At 34.6% G+C, this 21,233-nt stretch overlaps 4 protein-coding genes across 5 annotated transcripts; 1 reads left to right on the top strand and 3 right to left on the bottom strand.

The window, feature by feature from the left end:
• Window positions 1–683: 683 nt before the first annotated feature.
• Window positions 684–1,731, bottom strand: LOC105633870 (histone H3.2). The gene has a single exon (XM_012216568.3). It carries the CDS (start codon window positions 1,275–1,277, stop codon window positions 867–869), a length of 411 nt encoding a protein of 136 aa, XP_012071958.1. The 5' UTR covers window positions 1,278–1,731; the 3' UTR covers window positions 684–866.
• Window positions 1,732–2,866: 1,135 nt separating this feature from the next.
• LOC105633872 (putative cysteine protease RD19C) lies at window positions 2,867–5,182 on the top strand. Its single transcript, XM_012216569.4, has 4 exons — window positions 2,867–3,390; window positions 3,471–3,590; window positions 4,351–4,597; window positions 4,683–5,182. The coding sequence occupies exons 1-4, from the start codon at window positions 2,932–2,934 to the stop codon at window positions 4,961–4,963; spliced, it is 1,107 nt and encodes a 368-aa protein (XP_012071959.1). The 5' UTR covers window positions 2,867–2,931; the 3' UTR covers window positions 4,964–5,182.
• A 389-nt stretch (window positions 5,183–5,571) lies between these two features.
• On the bottom strand, window positions 5,572–12,884 carry LOC105633873 (V-type proton ATPase subunit a3). The gene is made up of 18 exons (XM_012216570.4): window positions 12,548–12,884; window positions 12,010–12,054; window positions 11,646–11,768; window positions 11,457–11,564; window positions 10,936–11,046; window positions 10,670–10,843; window positions 10,438–10,575; window positions 9,942–10,049; window positions 9,620–9,727; window positions 9,355–9,503; window positions 8,557–8,710; window positions 8,311–8,471; window positions 8,019–8,225; window positions 7,590–7,773; window positions 7,418–7,501; window positions 7,046–7,239; window positions 6,404–6,463; window positions 5,572–6,308 (listed from the first exon to the last, which is right to left on the bottom strand). The coding sequence occupies exons 1-18, from the start codon at window positions 12,686–12,688 to the stop codon at window positions 6,104–6,106; spliced, it is 2,454 nt and encodes an 817-aa protein (XP_012071960.1). The 5' UTR covers window positions 12,689–12,884; the 3' UTR covers window positions 5,572–6,103.
• A 4,850-nt stretch (window positions 12,885–17,734) lies between these two features.
• LOC105633874 (protein SHI RELATED SEQUENCE 1) lies at window positions 17,735–20,152 on the bottom strand. 2 transcript variants are annotated; one of them, XM_012216571.4, is made up of 3 exons: window positions 19,393–20,152; window positions 18,706–19,304; window positions 17,735–18,186 (listed from the first exon to the last, which is right to left on the bottom strand). In XM_012216571.4, exons 2-3 carry the CDS (start codon window positions 19,286–19,288, stop codon window positions 17,822–17,824), a joined length of 948 nt encoding a protein of 315 aa, XP_012071961.1. In that variant the 5' UTR covers window positions 19,289–19,304; window positions 19,393–20,152; the 3' UTR covers window positions 17,735–17,821. The 2 variants fall into 2 exon arrangements, with proteins under 2 accessions (XP_012071961.1, XP_089582520.1); XM_089726394.1 differs by having other exon boundaries at window positions 18,706–20,150.
• Between the last annotated feature and the right edge of the window lie 1,081 nt (window positions 20,153–21,233).

Below are 21,233 nucleotides of genomic sequence, written 5' to 3'. Positions count from 1 at the left end.
CAGCACAATTGAGCGAGCTTTGGAATCACGCGTGTCATTTAGACGTGGAATAATATGATTGGTTTACTTTTGGCTTTTCTATCTTTGGGTATCTTGGATGAAATTTCACTCCATTTTATAGGTTTTGCATCAATTTTGCCCTAATTTTAATCCTTTATTGCAATTACACTCTAAATTACAATTAATAATTGAATTGCAAGTTAAAAAACATTCTTTATTGTAGAAACCATTCAACGGCTGACAAAGTTAAACACACAGTTTTACATGAAAATGCACCGGTTTGAGCAAGTTGAATTGCAAAATCATTCAAAATTTGGCCTCTGCACCATCTCCAGGTAGTGCAACGCCTCCTAAATAAATGCTAAACATAATTTTTTATCTATATATAATAAAGTATTTCTGTAATTTAATTGAAAATAAATTTCATGATTAAAACTGCAAAGAGCGTTATTATTCAGCTACATTAATGAATTTTTATGCCTGATGCTTCAAAAGATAAAATTCAAAAAAGTATACAAATAAATATTTTCACTATCATGTAAATTTCTGGAATTACTCATAACGTTATTGTAGCAAGCAAATAATTCGTAGTTCCCAGATACCAACGAATTTCATTCAATCCAAACACAACCAGATCATAAAAACATATACTGAAGAGATCAATTCAGATCATAACCAGCCACTTAATAAAACATTTGAAGCAAATATATTCATCCGTTGGATTCCAGATCTATCACAACTTGATAAGTCAATAACAAAGCCTAAAAGAAAAACAAAATAAGCCAGATCTAACAAGATTCAGAACAATCTAGAAACAGAAATTGAATCCTAATACAGATCTACCAAACATATTATTAACAATCCGTTTATGCCCTTTCACCTCTAATTCTTCGAGCCAATTGAATATCTTTGGGCATAATTGTGACTCTCTTGGCATGAATAGCGCAGAGATTTGTATCCTCAAAGAGCCCAACGAGATAAGCCTCGGCAGCCTCTTGAAGAGCTGCAACAGCGCTGCTTTGGAACCTGAGGTCAGTCTTGAAATCCTGAGCAATTTCCCTCACAAGCCTCTGAAAAGGGAGCTTGCGGATCAAAAGCTCAGTGCTCTTCTGATACTTTCTGATCTCTCTTAAAGCGACGGTTCCTGGCCTGAAACGATGGGGCTTCTTCACTCCTCCGGTGGCTGGTGCCGACTTACGGGCAGCTTTTGTCGCCAGCTGCTTGCGAGGGGCCTTGCCTCCTGTGGATTTTCTAGCAGTCTGCTTAGTACGTGCCATTTGCTCTTCACTTGCAGAAAATAAAGAAAAGCCAAGGGAATATCGAGAGCAAGTACTATTATTCTGGAAGAAGTGATGAGGAGAATGAGACTTGGAGATTATTTATAAGGGAGGGTTTGCGGAACCGCGAGAATTCAAAATTTGCGAAATTTTGTTTGGTGGAGGCATTTGAAATTGAGTGAAAAGTAACCACTGGCTTGTAAGCGGGAGAATGAGTTTGAGCCGTCCAGTGTCCTGGTTATCGACGGCTGAAAATATTTAGAGGAATGCAACACGGATCGCGATCCCTGCATAGTGCGAGTGGACCAATGAGAATAGTTTTCACAGCGGCAACTTGAAATTTTGTGTCTTACAACTAGCGCTTTCTCTGAAAATCTAGCGCTTCTAATAGAGGCTTTGAACCGTAGATCATAATCTTTTTAGCGGTTGAGATTTCTCTCAATATGTGTGACGCCGGTTATTCGAATTCAAGCATTGTTCTGTTTTCTTCCTCTTAAACTTCATAAAATTAATTTATACTCCATAGTTCATATAACTAATTTGATAATATCCCAAAGTAATTGTTTAATTTTTTATTTTAATTAAAAATTAACAAGTGAATAATTTTTTATTCATAATAAACTTTCAAATATTTGGTATAATTATATATGATTATATTTTTCCCAATTTTTTTTCCAAAAAAACTCATAATTTAATATTCATATTTTATTTCTAAAATATCATCAATGTAATTAGTAATTTTATGAAAAATAGTACTAATATTTATTTATTTATTTTATACAACATAATAATTTTATTATTGTGTTTTTTATTAAAGTAAATAATTGTCAACATCTACAAGTCTAAATAATTCGAAAATAAATAAATGACAAAAACTACATATAAATTAATTTGTCTAACATCTTAAAAATAAATATACGTAAAAGAAAGTTTTTCGCGTGTCATACCAAAACACATTCCAATCCAATTCATCGTTGCGTGTTAGACCGCAGCATAGGGATAGCAATTTCTTAGAAGTTTTGCAAATTAATGGCCAAGAGGCGCAATTGCCGTCATAATATACATAATGACGCATGCAATAAGTCAATACGAAAAAGAGACAATAGGAGAAGGCTGTGGATGACAATAAAAGTTACACAATCAACTCGAAATTGAAAATGACGTAAAATTTAAAAAAAAAAAAAAAAAAAAGTGATTCATCATTCAAGCCCTTATCAACCAAACTCGTATTTCCTAATATTGCTATCAATTATGGAAATAATATCTTGAATTCCAAATAAAAGCAAAAGAAGAGATTAATTAAGCTAACGTGTCTTATAATTTTGTATTATAATTTTAAAATTTAAGCAGACTATAAATATAATCAAAATCCATTGAACACACTCGGCAATTATAATTTTTATTTCTTCTTTTTTAATTTATTCTGAATGGTAGATTTTTTTTGGCCCACTGACCCTCAGATAAAAATGGACACTAATGGGCTTCGTCTTTTAGTTCATCAAGTTGCAGCCCACCTGTGCAAAACGTATACGTGTCACGATCACAATTTCAATCAATCCAGTACCTGCCCTCTTCTTTGGAATTGCTACTATAAATGTAGTCATAGAAAAATCTTACTTCGCCCACTGCAATCTCCCCACGTATCTAACCAACGATGGAGCGACGCTGCCTCATTTCCTTCCTCGTTTACGCTCTCTTATCATTTACTATCGCGTCCACCACATCCCCCGATGAACTTGACGATCCGTTGATCCGCCAAGTTGTGCCGGACGGCGATCAGGATCATCTCCTCAACGCAGAGCACCACTTCACTACTTTCAAGGCTAAATTCGGGAAAACCTATGCGACGCAGGAGGAGCACGACTACCGTTTCAAATTGTTTAAAGCTAATCTCCGACGGGCGCGAAAGCATCAGATGATGGATCCTACGGCGGTTCATGGAGTCACCATGTTCTCGGACTTGACTCCACGTGAGTTCCGGCGTCAGTATCTTGGCTTGAGGCGGCTCCGTCTTCCGGCAGATGCTCACGAGGCTCCGATCCTCCCGACTAATGATCTTCCCACCGATTTCGACTGGCGTGATCACGGTGCTGTCACGAACGTCAAGAACCAGGTATATACGATATATGTGTATAATTAAGCTTGTAAATTTTTATAAAAAAAAAATGGAATTGTGACGTTTGGCTTGTATAGGGATCATGCGGATCGTGCTGGTCGTTTAGTGCGGCCGGGGCCCTGGAAGGAGCTCACTTCTTGGCAACCGGGGAGCTAGTGAGCTTGAGTGAGCAGCAGCTCGTGGATTGCGACCATGAGGTTCGAATTTTCTTTATTTAGTTTCTTTCATAAATGAATCCTTTACTCACAAAAATTCTTCAGATTGATTAGTACTTCAATTGAAAGGAAAAGAAACAGATTAATAGCAGCAGTTAGTTAGGAATTCAGTTGCTTATTTGGTGTTGTATGCTTCAACGGTGTCGTTTAAGCTATGAATAACCTCTGACGGATGACAACAATTCGGTCGTTCACCGACCCGTATCAACCGCTGTTAAACAAATGGGTTTAGTTCCATTTAAACGGCCCACGGATATCGAAAGTTCCACTGCGAAATTGTATGAAGACTTCGGCTGGGTTTCAGTAAGGTGCTTCTAGTTCTTAAGCTATAAGAATGGTTTCTGCCGCTGAACGACCGCCTAAAAGAGTAAAACTACATCAAAGTTAATTTCAAGTCTAAAAGCACGACATATCGTTTATTTATGAATAATGGCCTTTAATTTTGAACAGGAAAAATATATATTTTCTTTGTGATTTTAAGCTACCAAAAACTGGATTTTCAATTGAACGTTGGACACTTTTGCTGGCACCCATTTTTATATGGCAGGGGAGGAGGGAGTTGCTAGTTTTTGCACTAATTGCATGGGATGATTGAAAGAGTATTTTTAGTTTGCTGTTCTTCTGCTGAATTACATAATATTATGAACAAATTATAGGTTTTTAGATGCAGAGTTACAAGGACGTAGTGGTTGTTGAATGTATTTCTGGTCTTTATTCATGTCAAGCCTGTAACTTTTTGCAGTGCGATCCAGAAGAATATGGCGCATGTGATTCAGGCTGTAATGGTGGGTTAATGACTACTGCATTTGAGTACACCCTCAAGGCTGGTGGACTGGAGCGAGAGGAGGACTATCCTTACACTGGCAATGATCGTGGGCCGTGCAAGTTTGACAGAAACAAAATTGTTGCCTCCGTATCTAACTTCAGCGTCGTTTCTATTGATGAAGATCAAATCGCAGCAAACTTGGTGAAGCATGGTCCACTTGCAGGTACTAAAAAAAGTAACATTTCTGTCTCATTTATTATAATTGCATTCGCATGTGTTATTAATTTGGTGTCTTTTGCCTTGTGCAGTGGGTATCAATGCAGTGTTTATGCAGACATACATGGGAGGAGTTTCCTGCCCTTATATTTGCTCAAAGCGTCAGGATCATGGAGTGCTTCTGGTGGGGTATGGATCCGCAGGTTATGCTCCTATCAGATTAAAGGATAAGCCTTTCTGGATTATCAAGAACTCGTGGGGAGAAAGTTGGGGAGAGAATGGGTATTACAGAATCTGTAGGGGTCGCAACATCTGTGGAGTGGATGCCATGGTCTCATCTGTTGCTGCTATTCACCCCAATTCAGTTCAGTAATTAAATTATTTCATTAAGCAATACAGAGTTGCTGTAAATATAAGTGTGATGTGTACTGTTAAAAATGTGTATGCTTGACAAACTTCTTGTGGTAGAATTAGCTATTTGTAATTTCATATAAGAACTTTCTATTCGAGGATTGTATACGCTTAATTTCCTATGTCTGCCTGTAATTATGAATCCTTGTTAAGTTGTTTATATCTTATATAATTGGCTGCACTAACGACTTCTGTGGCAGAAGGAACTGTAGCATCCATGTCCTTTTCTAGTTAATTAAATTGAGCAACAATAAGCAGTTAAGAACCTGGTTACCTATTTAAGAATTTTTCCTGTGTACGATAATAGATGAGTGAAAAATAAGTGAAAAGGAAGGAGAAGAATAGATTAATCGAAACGTTTTTTATTTAAAAATTAACATTTCCTTATCTCACCCATCACGTTTTGTTCTCCTTGGTCAAGATTTAATATTTAGGTTCAAGCAAAAATATCAGCATATAGTTCCACAGTACAGGATGTTTAGTGTATGGATAAGGTTTCCTAGCCTAACCAATGAGTACTGGTTCTATCTGTCGTCAATCGCGTACAAAATATACAACAATTTTAAGTAATTCTTTAAAAAAACTCTTTCGATTCCTATTCCCTATTTAAACAAGATTTATCAACAGTAATACACTGCAGAAACTCTGTTCTGCTTTTTGCTAAACAATATTGCACAAGCCGTATTCTGTAAGAATCACTATGGAACAATACAATCAACATAATGAACAAACCAATTGGCAAGTTCTACAAGCTTGAATGTTGATCACAATTCCAGATACCATAATCACTTCTAACTGCCTGCCAATTGAACTAACGTCCAAGTTCATCTCAAGAGCCAACATACATGATATTGGCTGCCACGCTATGAAGGTTCTTTATTTCAGCATTCACAAACAAAATGCAATAAGAGGCATTGTCGTGGTACACTGATATTGCAACATCAGACTCTTCTTCCAATCTTGCCAGGAAAATCTCTCCTTCACCTTCTCTTTTGTTCAATTTACAAGAATTATAACTCTCCTATATACTTAATAAATTCAATGAATTATCAAATTCTATTTTCTATCATTTAGTCTTTAACCATTACCTCCAACAAATATATCATTCATCCTCAACAGTGAGTAAAGCAAATGAAAATGGGTGGAACTTGTATCCATTTCCCTCATAGAACTTATTCTGGAATTCTACCCAATGAAGCCGCAAGGCATGTAGAAATGCACTTAGGGTTTCCATCACTAGAAGAACACCAACAGTTGCACATACAAATACAATTATGCCAATCATAAGAATAACAATATTGTTGAACCTGCAGTTGTTAACCGGACATTCATTATAAAACTCATAGAAACCAAGATCTCAAATCACTTTCATTACAGTTGAAACATAGACAAAAGAACTCACCCCCAGGCTAGAAGTAAAACCTTGTCGTAGAAAACACTCGATAACTCTGAATGTGCCAAACTGAATATCACCAAAGGTTGGAGAAATTAGACCATAGTGAGAATCAATCAAGTATGACATGCTTATTTTGCACAACAGTTTCATTCTAAGACATGTAGAGATGAGACCCTTAATTTATAACCAACATAGTTTCCCACACTTGCAAACCACAAGCTAACTGGACAAGTCCACAATGTTCTATCATGTAGCTGCCGCTGAATATCTTGAATGGCTTGATCTAAAAGCTTGGAAGTTTTTTCAAAAACTGATTTTATATGTTTCGGTTATACTTCAAAATGAGTAAAAAGAAATTTCAAATTACTTTTTCCTACATATGTGATTTTTTTTTTTTTCAGAAAATACTTTACAACCATAATGCCACCGAGTAGTATTATTATCTGCATGTATCCTGCCACAATATTATTTCATAGCAAATCCACAGTCATGGCATATTACAATGAACTGTACACATGACTTCGAACCCTTATTCTCTTATTACTACAGAAAAATAAGCAGTTTATATTCTAATAAGCAACCAGAAAGATACGATGATATAAAAGTGCAAATTTATCTTTAATAGCAAATTTAAGTGCAAAGATAAACCTGAGTGCCCATAAACGCAGATATGAAGCTGTATTAGACACTGCCCCAAGCACAAATTCTATTGTATGTATAAGTTGGTGAACAAAGACCTCACTGAACTCAAATTCCTCATGTTTCTGGGAATCATATTGTGGCTCCATTTCAAGAGGGTCCTCAGTGCTGTCAAGTATTGCATAGGATTGGCCTTGGTGCCTCTAAAAACAGCATGGAGAAATGCTTGAGGTTAATGAGATTTTGGCATCAACACATACATAAAATATGTAAATAATACAGAAGACCATTTAGAAACGGTAGGGGTTAGCAAAAACTCTTGGAAACAACAATAGGACAAAAGCACATATTTGAAAATTGAAATATAAGCCCTTAGCATACTTCCTGATATTGCTTCTTCAAGAGAAAAGGCTTTGGAAACAGCATCCATGGTACAGCAACAAGGGCCAAAAGTAGTAACAAAATCTGGTAGCAAAATATGGTAGATATTAAGAACCAGTATCTATTTGTCAGTATAAAGGAAAATCTCTGCTAATCAGAATCACAGATAAACCTGAAGGAATTTTTGGCCAACAAAGAGCTGATTGTCACCAAGATCATCAGTGGGACTCAAAAACATGTATATCATTACATGATACAGGTCAGCTTGAGAACCAGTGAACCATTTCACAATTATGAGGAGTGAAAGGTAGCCAAATAAGCTGTTTAAGAAAATAATCTGGGGCACAAATTGGTACCTAAAAAAAATGCAGCGTTTGTTAGTGAATTATCTGAGATGCAGAAAAACATGCCATGTATTACAAATTAAAACCATCAAACAAAAAAGACATGCACAGTCTAAATATAAGCATCTATAGCACATTAAACTAGCCCTTGCCTCCATTCTAACCAAAAAAAAAATGTTTCAGCAATTAAAAATGCATGTTGTACACAACTCTATGTATTCATGCAGAGAGCAATCAAATTGAGTAAGCTAGCTCACCAGACATTGAGGTTATCTCCAAAGAACTTTGCATTGAAGTAACTCATTACAATCCCAAGATTCATTTGGGCTACTCCTAATAGAATTGACATCTTCATCTTTAATGAGTTAAGAAAAGGTAACTCGCTCCGGGTACCATGCCACTTAGGATCAACACCAAATGTGTAAGTGGCACGCACCTTAAGTAGACCAGAAGTAGAAGCATCCCTGCAATGAGAATTAGTTTTAGATAATTTATATGGCAAAATGAGCACTGATCATATATGGACAAAGTTTACTGCACTAGTTTTACCTGCATGATAGGTCACGGCAGGAATAGGCAGAGGGACCAAATAGTTCAAATGGGACTGAAAAGAACTCATTGTATATCAATCCAGTGTAGATTGAAAAAATGGCCATCATCATAATAACATAACGCCCACCAAAAGTCATTTCCATGATGTCTCCAAGCTTCTGTTGTTTAAAAAAAAGGAAGCTGAAGCATGCATCTATTAAGAGGAAGATAGACTTTTCTATGATCCACCATCTAGCTAATTACCTGACTGGACAATTTCTTTTCCCTAACAATGAAATATAATGTTGCCAGCAGCAAGCAAATACCATGGCCCCAATCACCAAACATCACAGCAAAAAGAAAAGGGAATGTGATAATTGTATATACACCGGGATTCGCTTCCTGGTACTTGGCAACCCTGAAAATTTTTTGTTGGTTAACATATTGGTAGATGATTTCATTCAGCAATTAACAAGCAAACTAGTCAAGTAAAATGATGCATTAAAAACTTACAAAGCAGAAGAAAACTCAAGTTTCAATTTTTCTATCTTATTGTACTCAAGACATGGACAAGCAAATCCCAAATTGAGTTTAATCTACTTGGACAGTCTGAACAACAATAAAATTGGTTGAACAGATATGCTGCAATTACGCAGAATATGACTTGCAGATTGTTCTTGACCAACATTACACTGAGAAGTCATTGCAGTTATTTGAAAAATAAACCATGCAATAACCACCATATCATCTTCCCTTGCAGAGAAGATAGGCCAGTCATAAAAATATATTTTCTAGTTTCTTTTTACGAACCACCATGTTTCCTAGTCCTATCTTCAACAATATTAAATGGCAAAATAATCATAACTCAAAGAAAATGTAATTCTTCCAACACCCAGGACACAGCTGATCCACTATGCAGGTGCCAATGTATCCAAAAATGTTTACCAGATTGAATAATGGAATACATCATCATATTATTATTGTTAGAACCATGATTTCTCCCACCAACTATTACATTCAGAAATTAGGAACTTATTGTGTGATCTGCTCATAATAACATACCCATATGCATCTACAATTTCTTGAAATGCAGAAGTGAATTTGTTTGTGCGAAAAAAGGTAGGTGGTGATTCCTTTGTTTGCAAAACTTGAAATATTGCCCCAATTTGTGAGTTGCTATCTACAGTTGCTTGTTGTAATACATTTTGAATCTGTCATATGAACAACCTTCTGATGACTGGCTAGTCAATCACCCATACAATGTAGTGGAATATTCTTCCTGCAATACTTAACAGATAATGCAACTTATAGGTAAAGAAAAACACACCTGGTCTATTGCAAAAACAGGACACCAACCTTCAGCAACAAGACACTTCTTTGTCACATCTATGCTAAGCATATTTAAAGTATGGTAAACGGATTTTTCCTTCTTCACCTGTATAATAACAGAAAGCAAAGTTTATTACCGGGAAATAAAAAAACAACAAATCAAACATTCACTCAATAGTCAAAAAAAAATATAGCTACAGGACAATTCAATAATGATTAATCCCAAATCCAGTATGACAATTGCTGCTGTGCTGCACAGTAATTTAAACAACAAGACATGAAGACTCATAGCAATAAATAGACTCAAAGAAATTACAAACCAGAAAATTCCATTGTTCAAACTGAACACCAATTGTCTGTAACAAATTGCTCGCGTGAGCCAATCCCACATCTATGGTAGTCTTCAGCTCTGCAAGTCTTCCAGACACCTAGAAATAGATGAAATAAAAAAAAATTATTGTGAACCAATGAGCTGAAAATTAACAAAAAAAAATTCATGAATTTGTAGTTGTGGCATATAAAACTTCATTCTTTTTTATAGGTGTTATGGAGCAAATTAGATAGGGACACAAAATAAAAATGCAATAATTATCAAACTTGAGAGTAAATTATATTATTTTAATATGTAGAAAAAGTTAATTGGATAAAGCATAGAGTAAATATTACCCGCCATTCAGAATCCTTTTGTACAAATACACAATAATTATCAAACAGCAAATCTCAATAGAATTATGGTTTATATCACCACATACCAGCTGAAGAGTTTTAAGTTTCTTATTCCACATTAATGAGTACAAAAGAAGGCATAGTGTTTACCTCGGTCATCATCTGATACTGTTTGCTTAGGTCCTCAGTGAATGGATAGCGGTTTGCTCCAAAAGCTTCACAAATTTTGAGAATTTTGCTCTTTGCTCTTTCACCAGAATAGAAAATGACAAAAACATTTTTCTCAACCTATAAATAAATACCTCATAAGTTTCTGAAAGAAACTGGTGCATGCCCCAAATCTTTAACCAAAAATATAGATAAAGCAACTTCCAGGCATTACCTTCTCTCCAGACACGGGATCAACAACAGGACTTTCAACCACAGATTGCTTCAGAAATACATTGCCCCTAGTTGCACGGAACACAATCCTTTCAAAAGCCATTAACTTTTCTCTGGGTACAAGGCCACTGACAAAACCCAGCTTAACTTGCTTTGAAGGATCTGTTATCATTTCCTGCACAAAGTACACTTCCTAAGTGTCACTTTTAAGAAAATAATGAAGTTTCAACTACAATAGAGAAGATAAGAAAAAATAAAAATCAGTACTTGCTCCAATAATAATGGACTGTCAATGGATCCTTCGTTGTTGTTGTCTACTTCAAGCTTTCTTGGCTGAACCGCAGCACTTTGTTGAGCTGAATGGAAAAGTTCACCAGCCTGAAAAGTGATCACAAAAAATGCTGCAGTTCATTTCACAAATTCAGTTGTTTTGAAAAGCTAAAATTTTGGTGATGCATGCAATTCAAGCTTAAGTACATCAAAAATAGAAACTCATAAATGTCATTAAGGAATTTTCCTTTAAATTACATATTACCTAAGAATCCTCATATCACGATCCTTTCATTCATCTTTCTTTTTTTTGTTCCATGGGCGTGTGTGTGTGTGTGTGTGAGAGAGAGAGAGAGAGAGAGAGGAAGAGATCTTTAACTCAAGTACCATATGGTTGATATAAGCAAGACCAGTGACATTAATGGCGTTATCTAAAGAATCCAGTTTCTTGGTAACAGACTATTGCTGCACTGCTAGAAAATTGTTTCTGTAGAGGCTCAACAACCAAATAAACATACCTTCTGCAGAACAAGCTCATATTCTAGTAGTTCATTGTATGTGCGCTTTAATCTCTCATTATTTGAGTTTATCTCTATCAGCTCTGCTTCAAGTTCACCCAGTTTAACCTAATCATAATAAAGTCAATTTTACATGTGAAAAACGACAGTCTTTAGTCCACAAAACGTAGTTTGAGAAATTATAAGTACCTCCAAATTGTCCAAATCAATATCATTGCTTCTTGCAGATCTTGTTGATGGCAGTAAACCAATCTTTGTCATTTGTTCCTTGAAGAAGCGAAGCTTGCGAGCCATTTCTGCACACCTTTTAATCTACATGTGACATAAATTACAGATATATCACATCAGATATGAATGATAAAACTAGTTTAGTTTATAAGATACAATCAATATTTAGTGAGAGTATAGCAAAAAAAGTAGGAGAAATTGGATATCCAAGGATGATTTTTTGTTCATTATAATTTAAAGCATCTAGGAAAACAGATAATATAACCGCAATCTACAGGGTAAAATTCACATAACAAAATCTAAACAGTACAAGTATATCACACACCTGAACAGCGTATGTCCGTTGGAATGGACTCTTTTCAGCATTGAGCTGGAATACAGGAAGATCCACGCAATCATTAGCTCTATGATATTTCAATCAGGGAAAGGAAAAGATAAGGCAGACTCGTAAACATGAAATGATGCACTAGAAGCCAGAATGAATTCTGAACCTATTTCCTGACCACAACAACCGAAATTTCTTGAGCCTTGCATTCTAAACATGTACAAGAAAACCTTTACAGTTTATCCACATAAAATTTGAAACTATGCAATGATTCAACACAAGAAAGAACAAATACATTGTTCGCTGTTCAACTTGAATTCTCTACAAAATGCAGCATTTGATCATATCAAAAGAATACAAACTTAGAACGAAAATGAAAGTCCGATTGCAATATCAAATATAAGATGCAAGCTCAAATGAATTCGGTTTTATAATAGTTAATAAATGTGACAAAAATCATAAAGAAACAAATTCAGCAGGAGATAATGTCCACGTTTTTACAAATTAATGGAAAATGGCACAACAGAAAAGCTCTTACATCTTTGAATTGGAAGAGGCCAAGGTCACCGAGATATGAGATTGTGCGATGAGCTGATTCCATAGGAATTATCAGTTGAACCAATTGCATTGTCTCCGATCTTAGCAGATCCATCGTCGGCCAACACCTTTGGTCAACCATTTTTCATCAACTTCTGTAGATCGATTGTCAAACTTGTGCCTTTGCGTGTATTTATGTATAGAGCCAATGCCGGTCAGACGGAAGTCGACGGACGATCAACTCTCAGGCAGCGACAAGACCAGTCTAGTTCGGTTTTTATGGTTGTTATAGTGCACGTTAAGAAATACTAACCCGTCGTTTCTGTTCGACCGTCGTTTTCAAGTGAATAAATTGGGAATTTTCCAAATTTGAATGACGGCGCCGTTAATTAATACACGGAATACTTTGACACGGAAGCCCATCTAAACGTTGTCGTTTGTATCCCGCACATCATTTCCCAATCCGTGTCGTATTTGTTTTTTCTCGCTGTCGTCGAACAAGAGCTGATTTATGTGCCGGACTTTGTTATAAGTCGTTTAAAGGATGAAAAGAGGTTTGTCATTTGTGCACGGAATAAACGTCCATTAGGCCTTTGAATACTTTGGGCTTCGTCTCCAAATTTTCCTAAGCCCATTTTCCGGCCTTCTTCCAATCCCTTTTTACTTCCCATTTTGTTGCTGGGGTTAATAATTTTATTAGTCTATTTAATAAAGTCATCTTTTAATTGGAATTAATCATTTACAAAATTTCCACTTCCTTTTTTATTGAAACAGCCAATTATGCTTCTGCCATAAAGCTAGGTTGGCCCCTGATAGTACTGTACGAATGAGCAGAAACAACCACTGGATGAGACTTGAGAGAGGCTTTAATCGAGTATCAAAAGCAATACACCAGTACTTTCTATAATCTTAACTCACCGTTTAACGAGAAACGACGACATAATTAATGAGCAATGGAGAGGATTTGCTATATAATTAATTTTTCTAATGGATAAAGTTTCCTTTTGACGAAGAATAGCATTACTAAAATGAAAGGAAAAGCCAGGACATGCAAGCAATATTGGGTTTTGGGCTGTAATAGATGCAAAGCTGCAAGCCGATATTGGGACCACAGTCTAGCAAACTCACAACAAAGCCGAGAAGAAGAAGACGACGAAGAAGATGATATAAATTAAGAGTGGATAATAATTACACGCATGCGCATTATGGATCTGACTCTATACATATATATACGTATAACCCTATCGTCCTAAACATTCCATTACCTATTAAACGATTATAGAAGCGTAAAACCCTAGATCTTTCTTCCCAATATTTGGCATTTTCAGCTCTATCTATATGTATTATCTGGCTGACGGAAACAAACAATACAATGCTTTCCCAATCCCAACACTTTTATTACTAGCAGTGGCCTAAGTTGAAAATATTACTTGCTAAGTATACATTTACCCAATATTAACTGCTATTCAAAATTAACAAAGATAAACAAGAACGCGATAAGATAGTTTTTAAAAAATGCAAGTGATCCCTGGTACAGTGACAAGGGTCATGCGCTGGGACCAAGAGGTCCTTGGCTTAAATATTGATATCCTAACATTTAATTCCTTTCTCTCATCGTAGATTACCTCAAACGAGCTTTGTAATGGACTGTACAATCCTTAATTGCTTTTAAATTGTTGTAAAAAAAAGTTAAGGATGTGCTCACTCATAGAAAATTAAAATAATTTTTTATGAAAATTGAAAAATAAAGTTTTATGTTCAAATCAGTTAATTTTTAAAAATTTAACTAAAATTCGAAAAACATTTTTAAGTTAGTTTTTCAAAGTTTCCCTTTATAACAAAAGATATATTTTCCCACTATTTTTCATTTTAAAATATCATATGTTCACAATTAAAATTATAATATGTATAAATAATTTTTTCTGTCAAATATTTTCATTGAAAAATTAAAAATGTTTAAATAACATAAAAAGTATATTATGCTTTAATAAATAATTAATTCTATTATTACAATTTCATCACATCCTTTATTTAAAAAAAAAAAAAAATTCACAAACTGATATTATTATTATTATTATTATTATTATAAATAATCAATAATAAAAATTCAAAACTTTTACATAAAAAATTTTTAAAATTATTTTATAACATTTTATTTCTTTTAATTTTGAAAGTTATGGATAATGTTTATGAAGTTAAATTAAAATATTATTTTTTATTGTTACCAAGTCAACGTATTTTCTATTTTTTATTTTTTTAATTTTTATTTTCTAAAAAAAACTGTTTTCTTAGAAAATAGAAAATAGTTTTCTGTAAATAAATACACTCTAGTATTCTTTTCAAAATAAATAAAGATAAATTTGAAAAAATATATATTTTTTAATCTCTTCATATCGAACAAATGATTTTACACAAAACTTTTTCTTAAAAACAATAAATAAAAATGACAGGAGAATATCCTAATTTTATTTCTTTTTTTTTTTTTCAATGAAAATACATTGATATACCCTCATTTGTGACAAATGATTTTATTGGACCGACTTGATTTATGAATGAAAGTCCATATACAAACAAGTATTTCTCCAAAAGATTTATGATTAGATAATCATCTATACACCGAAAATAAGTTTTATTTGGCATATCGAAATTGAAATATACAATGAGAGTAGTAACTCTCTTTCTTGTGAATTTTCTAAGTTATCTAAAAGAATGTTAGGAGACATGTAAATCGAAGTGAAGAATTCAGAATAGAAAGTTGGTAAAGAGGGAGATCTTCTCTTTAATTTAATTATTTTGTGGGGGATGGCTACAATTTTATTTTGAGGAAGACAGCACAAAAAATTCAATAATTGTAAGATAATTAATTATTTTCTTCGTTCCATATAAAAACTTTAATCCACTTCAGTAGAGTCTAAACTATTTAATCCGAGTTTCGATATAGAATCCTGCTAGAACTGAAGTGGGCCATGGTGAAGTGTAGTAATATTCCAAAAATAATTTATTGTTTTTCTTTTTTATTTTTTGAAAAAGATTACTGTTAGTTCATATGCCATATATGTAAAACACAACTGATATATATATATATATATATGAGTCAATCAATTAATCATCCTTAAGGAAAGTCAGTCAGGCACACAGCTCAAGTAATCGAAATACGTTTGCCACTTCAAATCCATCTGGCAACCATACAATTTTGAACTAACACATTCTTTTCTTTTCTTTTTTATATATATTAAACGAAAAATAATCTGCAGGGAACTGCTAGTGCATGTTATGTGATTGCTGAAAATTCTAAATCAAATCAATATTCATAAGCAGGCAAAGTCAAATAAAGCATATCTACACACGAGACGCAGATCCCTTCAAGCTCATTCAAATGCTTATAGCTGGAAATCATCTTGATTTTCAACTTGCATGCATGGACATGGTCAATCATTTCAATCCCTCGACAATTATATTTTCTTATCATATTAAATTTTTACTGCGTCTATTTTCACTGACCCGATTGACTAGAGTTACCCACAACCCTTCTGTTGAAACAAGCAGCCAGATGAAGTTATTCTTTCTGGTTGAATAGGTTTTAGGAGTTATACTTGAACGTAGAAGATTAAATTTCAGGACCCATATGTTAATTTCATCCTTCACATGCATGGCTAGGTAGCTAAGTATCCTTCACATGCATGGCTAGGTAGCTAAGTATAACTTAATGATGTGATAATGCTTATTAAATTTTATGATTATACAAACAGCAACCTAGTAAAGTTTGTAATACTGCTTCTAAATTGAGGGTTAATTCATTTATTTAAGCAACTCAACTAAAATATAATTTTATCAATAAAAAAATTAAATTGAATTAATCATTTTTCAATTTTCACTGATTTATTTCCGGTTTCAGAAGACCAGAAATCAAATTTCAAGCTAGCATTGACGGTTCTTTTCCAGCAAGAAGAGAAAGAAGATTACTATTCATCTAATACATGAAATTTAGCTACTTTCCTTTATTTATTCATCTTTTTTCAATAAATAACACATAATAGGTTGAAAAAGAAGAAACTCATGCCATTGATTAACCTTAACCATCCAAATTAATAAAATAAAAGTACGAAGAAGTAGAATTAAATTTGTTGGATCCCATGCAATAGCATGACACGAGAAGATCAAAACCAGCTTAATAGTACTATAATATATAGTAATTCCATTTAGCAACCCAATAACAATGACACAAAAGAGAAGATTATGTCGTTAATCCAAAGAAAAAGAGAGAGCACATGTAATGGGTCAGAAATTACAGAAGTAGGGAAATTTTCAAGAGCTTTTGTGTTATATTCCTAAGTACTAAATCTAGTAATCTAGGAAAGCAAACAATAATAATACTCTATTCATAATATAATATGATTGGTAATACTAGACTACATATAACATGCATCACATGCAGATTCTTGCAGGAGCATTAAACATTCTAAGCTACGAGGACTAGGAGGAATACTATTAACCAACTCTTTCCCATTTCACCATTATTAGGTCACATCCATGCACGTCTCTTTTCTGCAGCCTAATTATATATAACTAGATGTAAACACCGAGGAAGAAAGAGAGTTTAATTTCGATGGCCATGCCTCTCCTCCTGCTTCTTCTTCCTCTACTTTTTTTTGAAAAGAAAATAAGTAATAAATTTTCTGTAAATATAGTATAAAAGAAGGTTTTAAATTCTTTGGTTAATCACACACGAAACCTATTTCTTCCCATTTTAAGCCGGCAAGCAAACTGATAAACGGGAAAAAGCGGCTTCGAGTTCAACACCAACCAGAAAGCAAATTCATTAGTATGAAAGAAAATTTTAAAAAGAAAAGTATACCAATTTCTTATTTTCATTTTCAATTTTTTCTTCCCAAAACGTTTTTTAAAAAAAAAAAAAAGAAAGAAAGCACACAGCACGCATCCACATACTCCACAACTACACTCAAAACAAAAACGAAAAATGTGTCATCGATAAGATCAAAAACCAATATATAAACCTTGAAAATCTGAATTGAAATTCAAAACAAAAATAATCAAACACCCACATTGTTCTAATTTTCCTAAATTAAGCTCATCTCTTCTTGTTCTTCTTCTACATGATTGGATTAGTAGGGCGTGTTAAACTTAAAAAACTACAAATTACGATCGAAAACACAAACAAAGCCAACAATTTATAGACTATTAATGAAGGGTTCATTAAGAATAATGCGAATACACTAGAGTTTAATTAATTAGAAAGGGTCCATTTTGAAAGTAGCTAGGATCTTGGGGGTGGGAAGAATTGCGTACCGGCAATAAAAGCATTGAGCGGAGCTGGATATAGAGAAGACGGGTCGATCAAAGCACCTGTACCTTGCTGGTTACTAGGAGTTGCTTCAGTGCTAGTTGTGGCCGCTGTTATTAGATTAAGCTGTTGGGCTCCACCCGAAGAGCTCTCTCCTCCGCTGGTGTAACGACTATCAGGGCCTTGATCGTAGAGAAGGCCTCTAAACATATGACCTCCAATATTAACTGCTGTTTGATATGCAAACTGCTCATCTGCATCGTCCATTGCGCTTACTTTAACACAGCGAAACACTGCTGGGGAATTCACTTCTGGTGGAAAATGTGCAACTTCCAACCCTAAATAATTGTCTCAAAAAATTTCAAGAGAATCAGTGCGCGCGCGAGAGAATCAAGTAAAAGGATATGCAACTGACAAAAGAAGAAGAAGAAGAAGAAGAAGCTAAAAAGAATTAAAGGAAGAGAATGATTGCTATGCCCTCTCCTTGGTGACGCTTTTTTCGTCAGTTTTACTAATAAACAGTAATTGAATGGCAAAAAGAAAGAGAAAAGAGAAAGAAAAGAAAAATATGTGGTGGGTGGCTGACTATGGAGGTGTGGACTTGACGCTAACACACGCAAACGATACGGTCTTTGTTGGGTCCTAAGAACTGAAAGTCTAGCTAGAAATTCTTCAAGATCTCATCATTTATATGCACACATGACTTTCTCTGGCATTTACAGTTTCTTGGAAATTCGTTTGTTAACACCTCTGAACCATTTTTTCTTCGGTCATAAAAATAAAATTGAAAAAGATAATTAGAAAAGAAGAATTCGTTTTTGGTTTTTGTTTGTTTGTATTGTAAACTACAACTTTACCTGACGTGGTAGTGCCTAAACGAGTGCAGGCAAGAGAGGGAGCACCACCTTGATTCTCTCTCTGCCTTTTGGGATTCTCTCCTCGAAACTGTTGTTGTTGCTGCTGGTGTTGCTGTTCTTGATGTTGTTGTTGCTGCTGCAAAGCAGATAGCTGTTGTTGCCTCTCTCGCCTTTTAGCAGCAGGGACCCAAGTGCTCTTGACGTGGGTTTGGCACTGAAACCCTCGGCTTTTACAACAAGTTCTACATCTCAAATGGGCACAATCTTTTTTAGCTTGGTTCCCACAGTCTTGACAGTTCATTCCTCCTCCTCCTCCTCCTAATCCACCTTGTCTCATAACCGTAAAGCCTGATCTTGATGATTCATCAGAGAAACTTCTTCGACTAGGACCCACTCCAAACGAGGAGTAGTTGTTCATATTTTGCTGTTGGTGATAATATTGCGGCCATATCTCAAATCCTTTGTTGTAGATCTGTTCGTTATTTGATCTGTATAAAAACAAATTGTTCTCTTGATTTTTATCTTCTCCTTGTTTACTTGTTACCGCACCTTCTCTCCCGCTTAGATAGAACCACCCAGCCATTGCTTGCACCCAGAAGCTGAAACCAAAGCCAATTTAGACCAAAAATCCATAGCCAGAAACGTTAATAGCTATGGGAATTCGCAAGATCAGTCAGCTGTGATTACCGGGTCGTCTTCTTTTTGGAGTTGGAAATTTGTTGGTGTGAGTTTTTAGGTAAAATCAGTAACTTGAGACGATCTTCTTCCTCTTCTTCTGATTCTGACTCTTTTCTTACTCTGAATATGTGATTTTGCTGTTTCGGTTTTCTTTGCAGCTTTTGAGGTAGACCTCTAACATATATATATATATATATATATATATTAGAATTTTTTGTTTAGGGTAAGAGACTATAGAAGATGGGTTTCCTTGACTTGAAGATTGCCAGCTTTCTTTACTTCTCTTTCGTTGTTTAAAGCAATAATGGGACGGAATTAGACCTCTGCAACGCCGCCATGGTAACTGCACCCCCCACTCTGCTACACTCACCTCATTTAAGACAAACCTACTTTCTTCCTCTCTCTCTCATCAATTACTTATTCACTACTTACATATACACAGTTGTGAGAGAGAGAGAGAGAGAGAGAGAGAGAGACAGATAAGAAAAAACAAACAAAAGAATGAGAGAAGAAAAAGGAAGGAACAAGTAAATCTCTCTCTGGGCACTTCTCTACAGTTCTCTTCCAGTTTCAATGAATCTAATCAAAGATATATTGAATCCTAGCCGTTTCACGATCATCCAACGGTTTTCAATTATCACACGTGGCAAAGCATCAGCTTTTCCTTATTCGTCCTTGCACCGGAAAACCCGCTATGTACTTTTTTCTGACCTGACCACCTTCCTGTAATTAAGATCGATTTCTTCTCTCGTTTTTAATCTCCCAAGCAATCTACCCCGATATAGAACCTCTCTCTGCGTGACAGCACTCTACTTATTATTATTCATCACAGATGCGTCTTTCCTTTATTTATTATTTTTTTTATCAAATATCACTTTATTATTTACAATTTCGATATTTTTCCCTTTAATTAAAATCAAATATTTTAATTTTTATAAATTAAATATTTAAATGTGAAAATATATATTCTCATGAGAAGAAAATATTCTCTATTTCGTAAAAATGAAAATAATGTGGAAATGATAGTACTACTGTTTGATTTAGTTTTTCTAGAGAATTTTTGGTTAATCTCTAGGGGATGTTTTTAATTATTTACTAATTTTTTTTAATTTTCCTTTATAAATTACAAGTAATAATATAAGGGTTTGGTTTGTCAATGCCTCGTATTCCACTATAAATTCTTAGGGTAATCATTTTACGATTGACTCGTGAAGGCACAATTTATTTTGTTATGAATTTAATTATTATCAATTGCAGAAATGGTTGTAGTATTGTTTATAGGTCAACACCTTTGATTTAGAAGCCTAACTATATGTTACCCTCACTTTATTATATTTCTTCATCAATCATACAGTACACATGTTTTTTTTTTTTTTTAAGCAAAAGATATTTTATATTTTATTTATATCTCAAATATTGAGTCCCTATAGTCTCTAAAAGTACAATTACTTTAAGCAAATGAGGTAAAGAATTAAAAGAGGTAAAAGAAAAAGAAGTATGGTGAAGTCTATGATGAGTGGCTAAAAGATGTGCGGCTTAATTTCCTTCACGACATATGTGATGAATGGAAGAAGAGTGAAGATGCAACAAATCAGCAACACGCTGCAAAACCGAAGGACCTGCTCTAATTCACTGTGTCTGATTAACATGAGTAACTAGTTCCAGACAATCCATTTCCACCTGGATGGGATAAAAACCTTTATCAATACTCCAAGAAAGCCCCCAAATCAAAGTTTTAAGCTCGGCATCATAAGCTGTCCCGGCATCAATCGGGAAACAAGCGGCAGCAACAAAATTACCATGGCTGTTTCGGAGGATAGCACCCCTGGATGCTGAAAATTTATTGAAAG

The sequence above is a fragment of the Jatropha curcas genome, chromosome 9 (assembly GCF_041381405.1).
Source record: "Jatropha curcas cultivar XTBG-Jc1 chromosome 9, XTBG_Jcur_1.0, whole genome shotgun sequence".
NCBI lineage: Eukaryota > Viridiplantae > Streptophyta > Magnoliopsida > Malpighiales > Euphorbiaceae > Jatropha > Jatropha curcas.
This window is presented reverse-complemented; position numbering and strand designations above follow the sequence as displayed.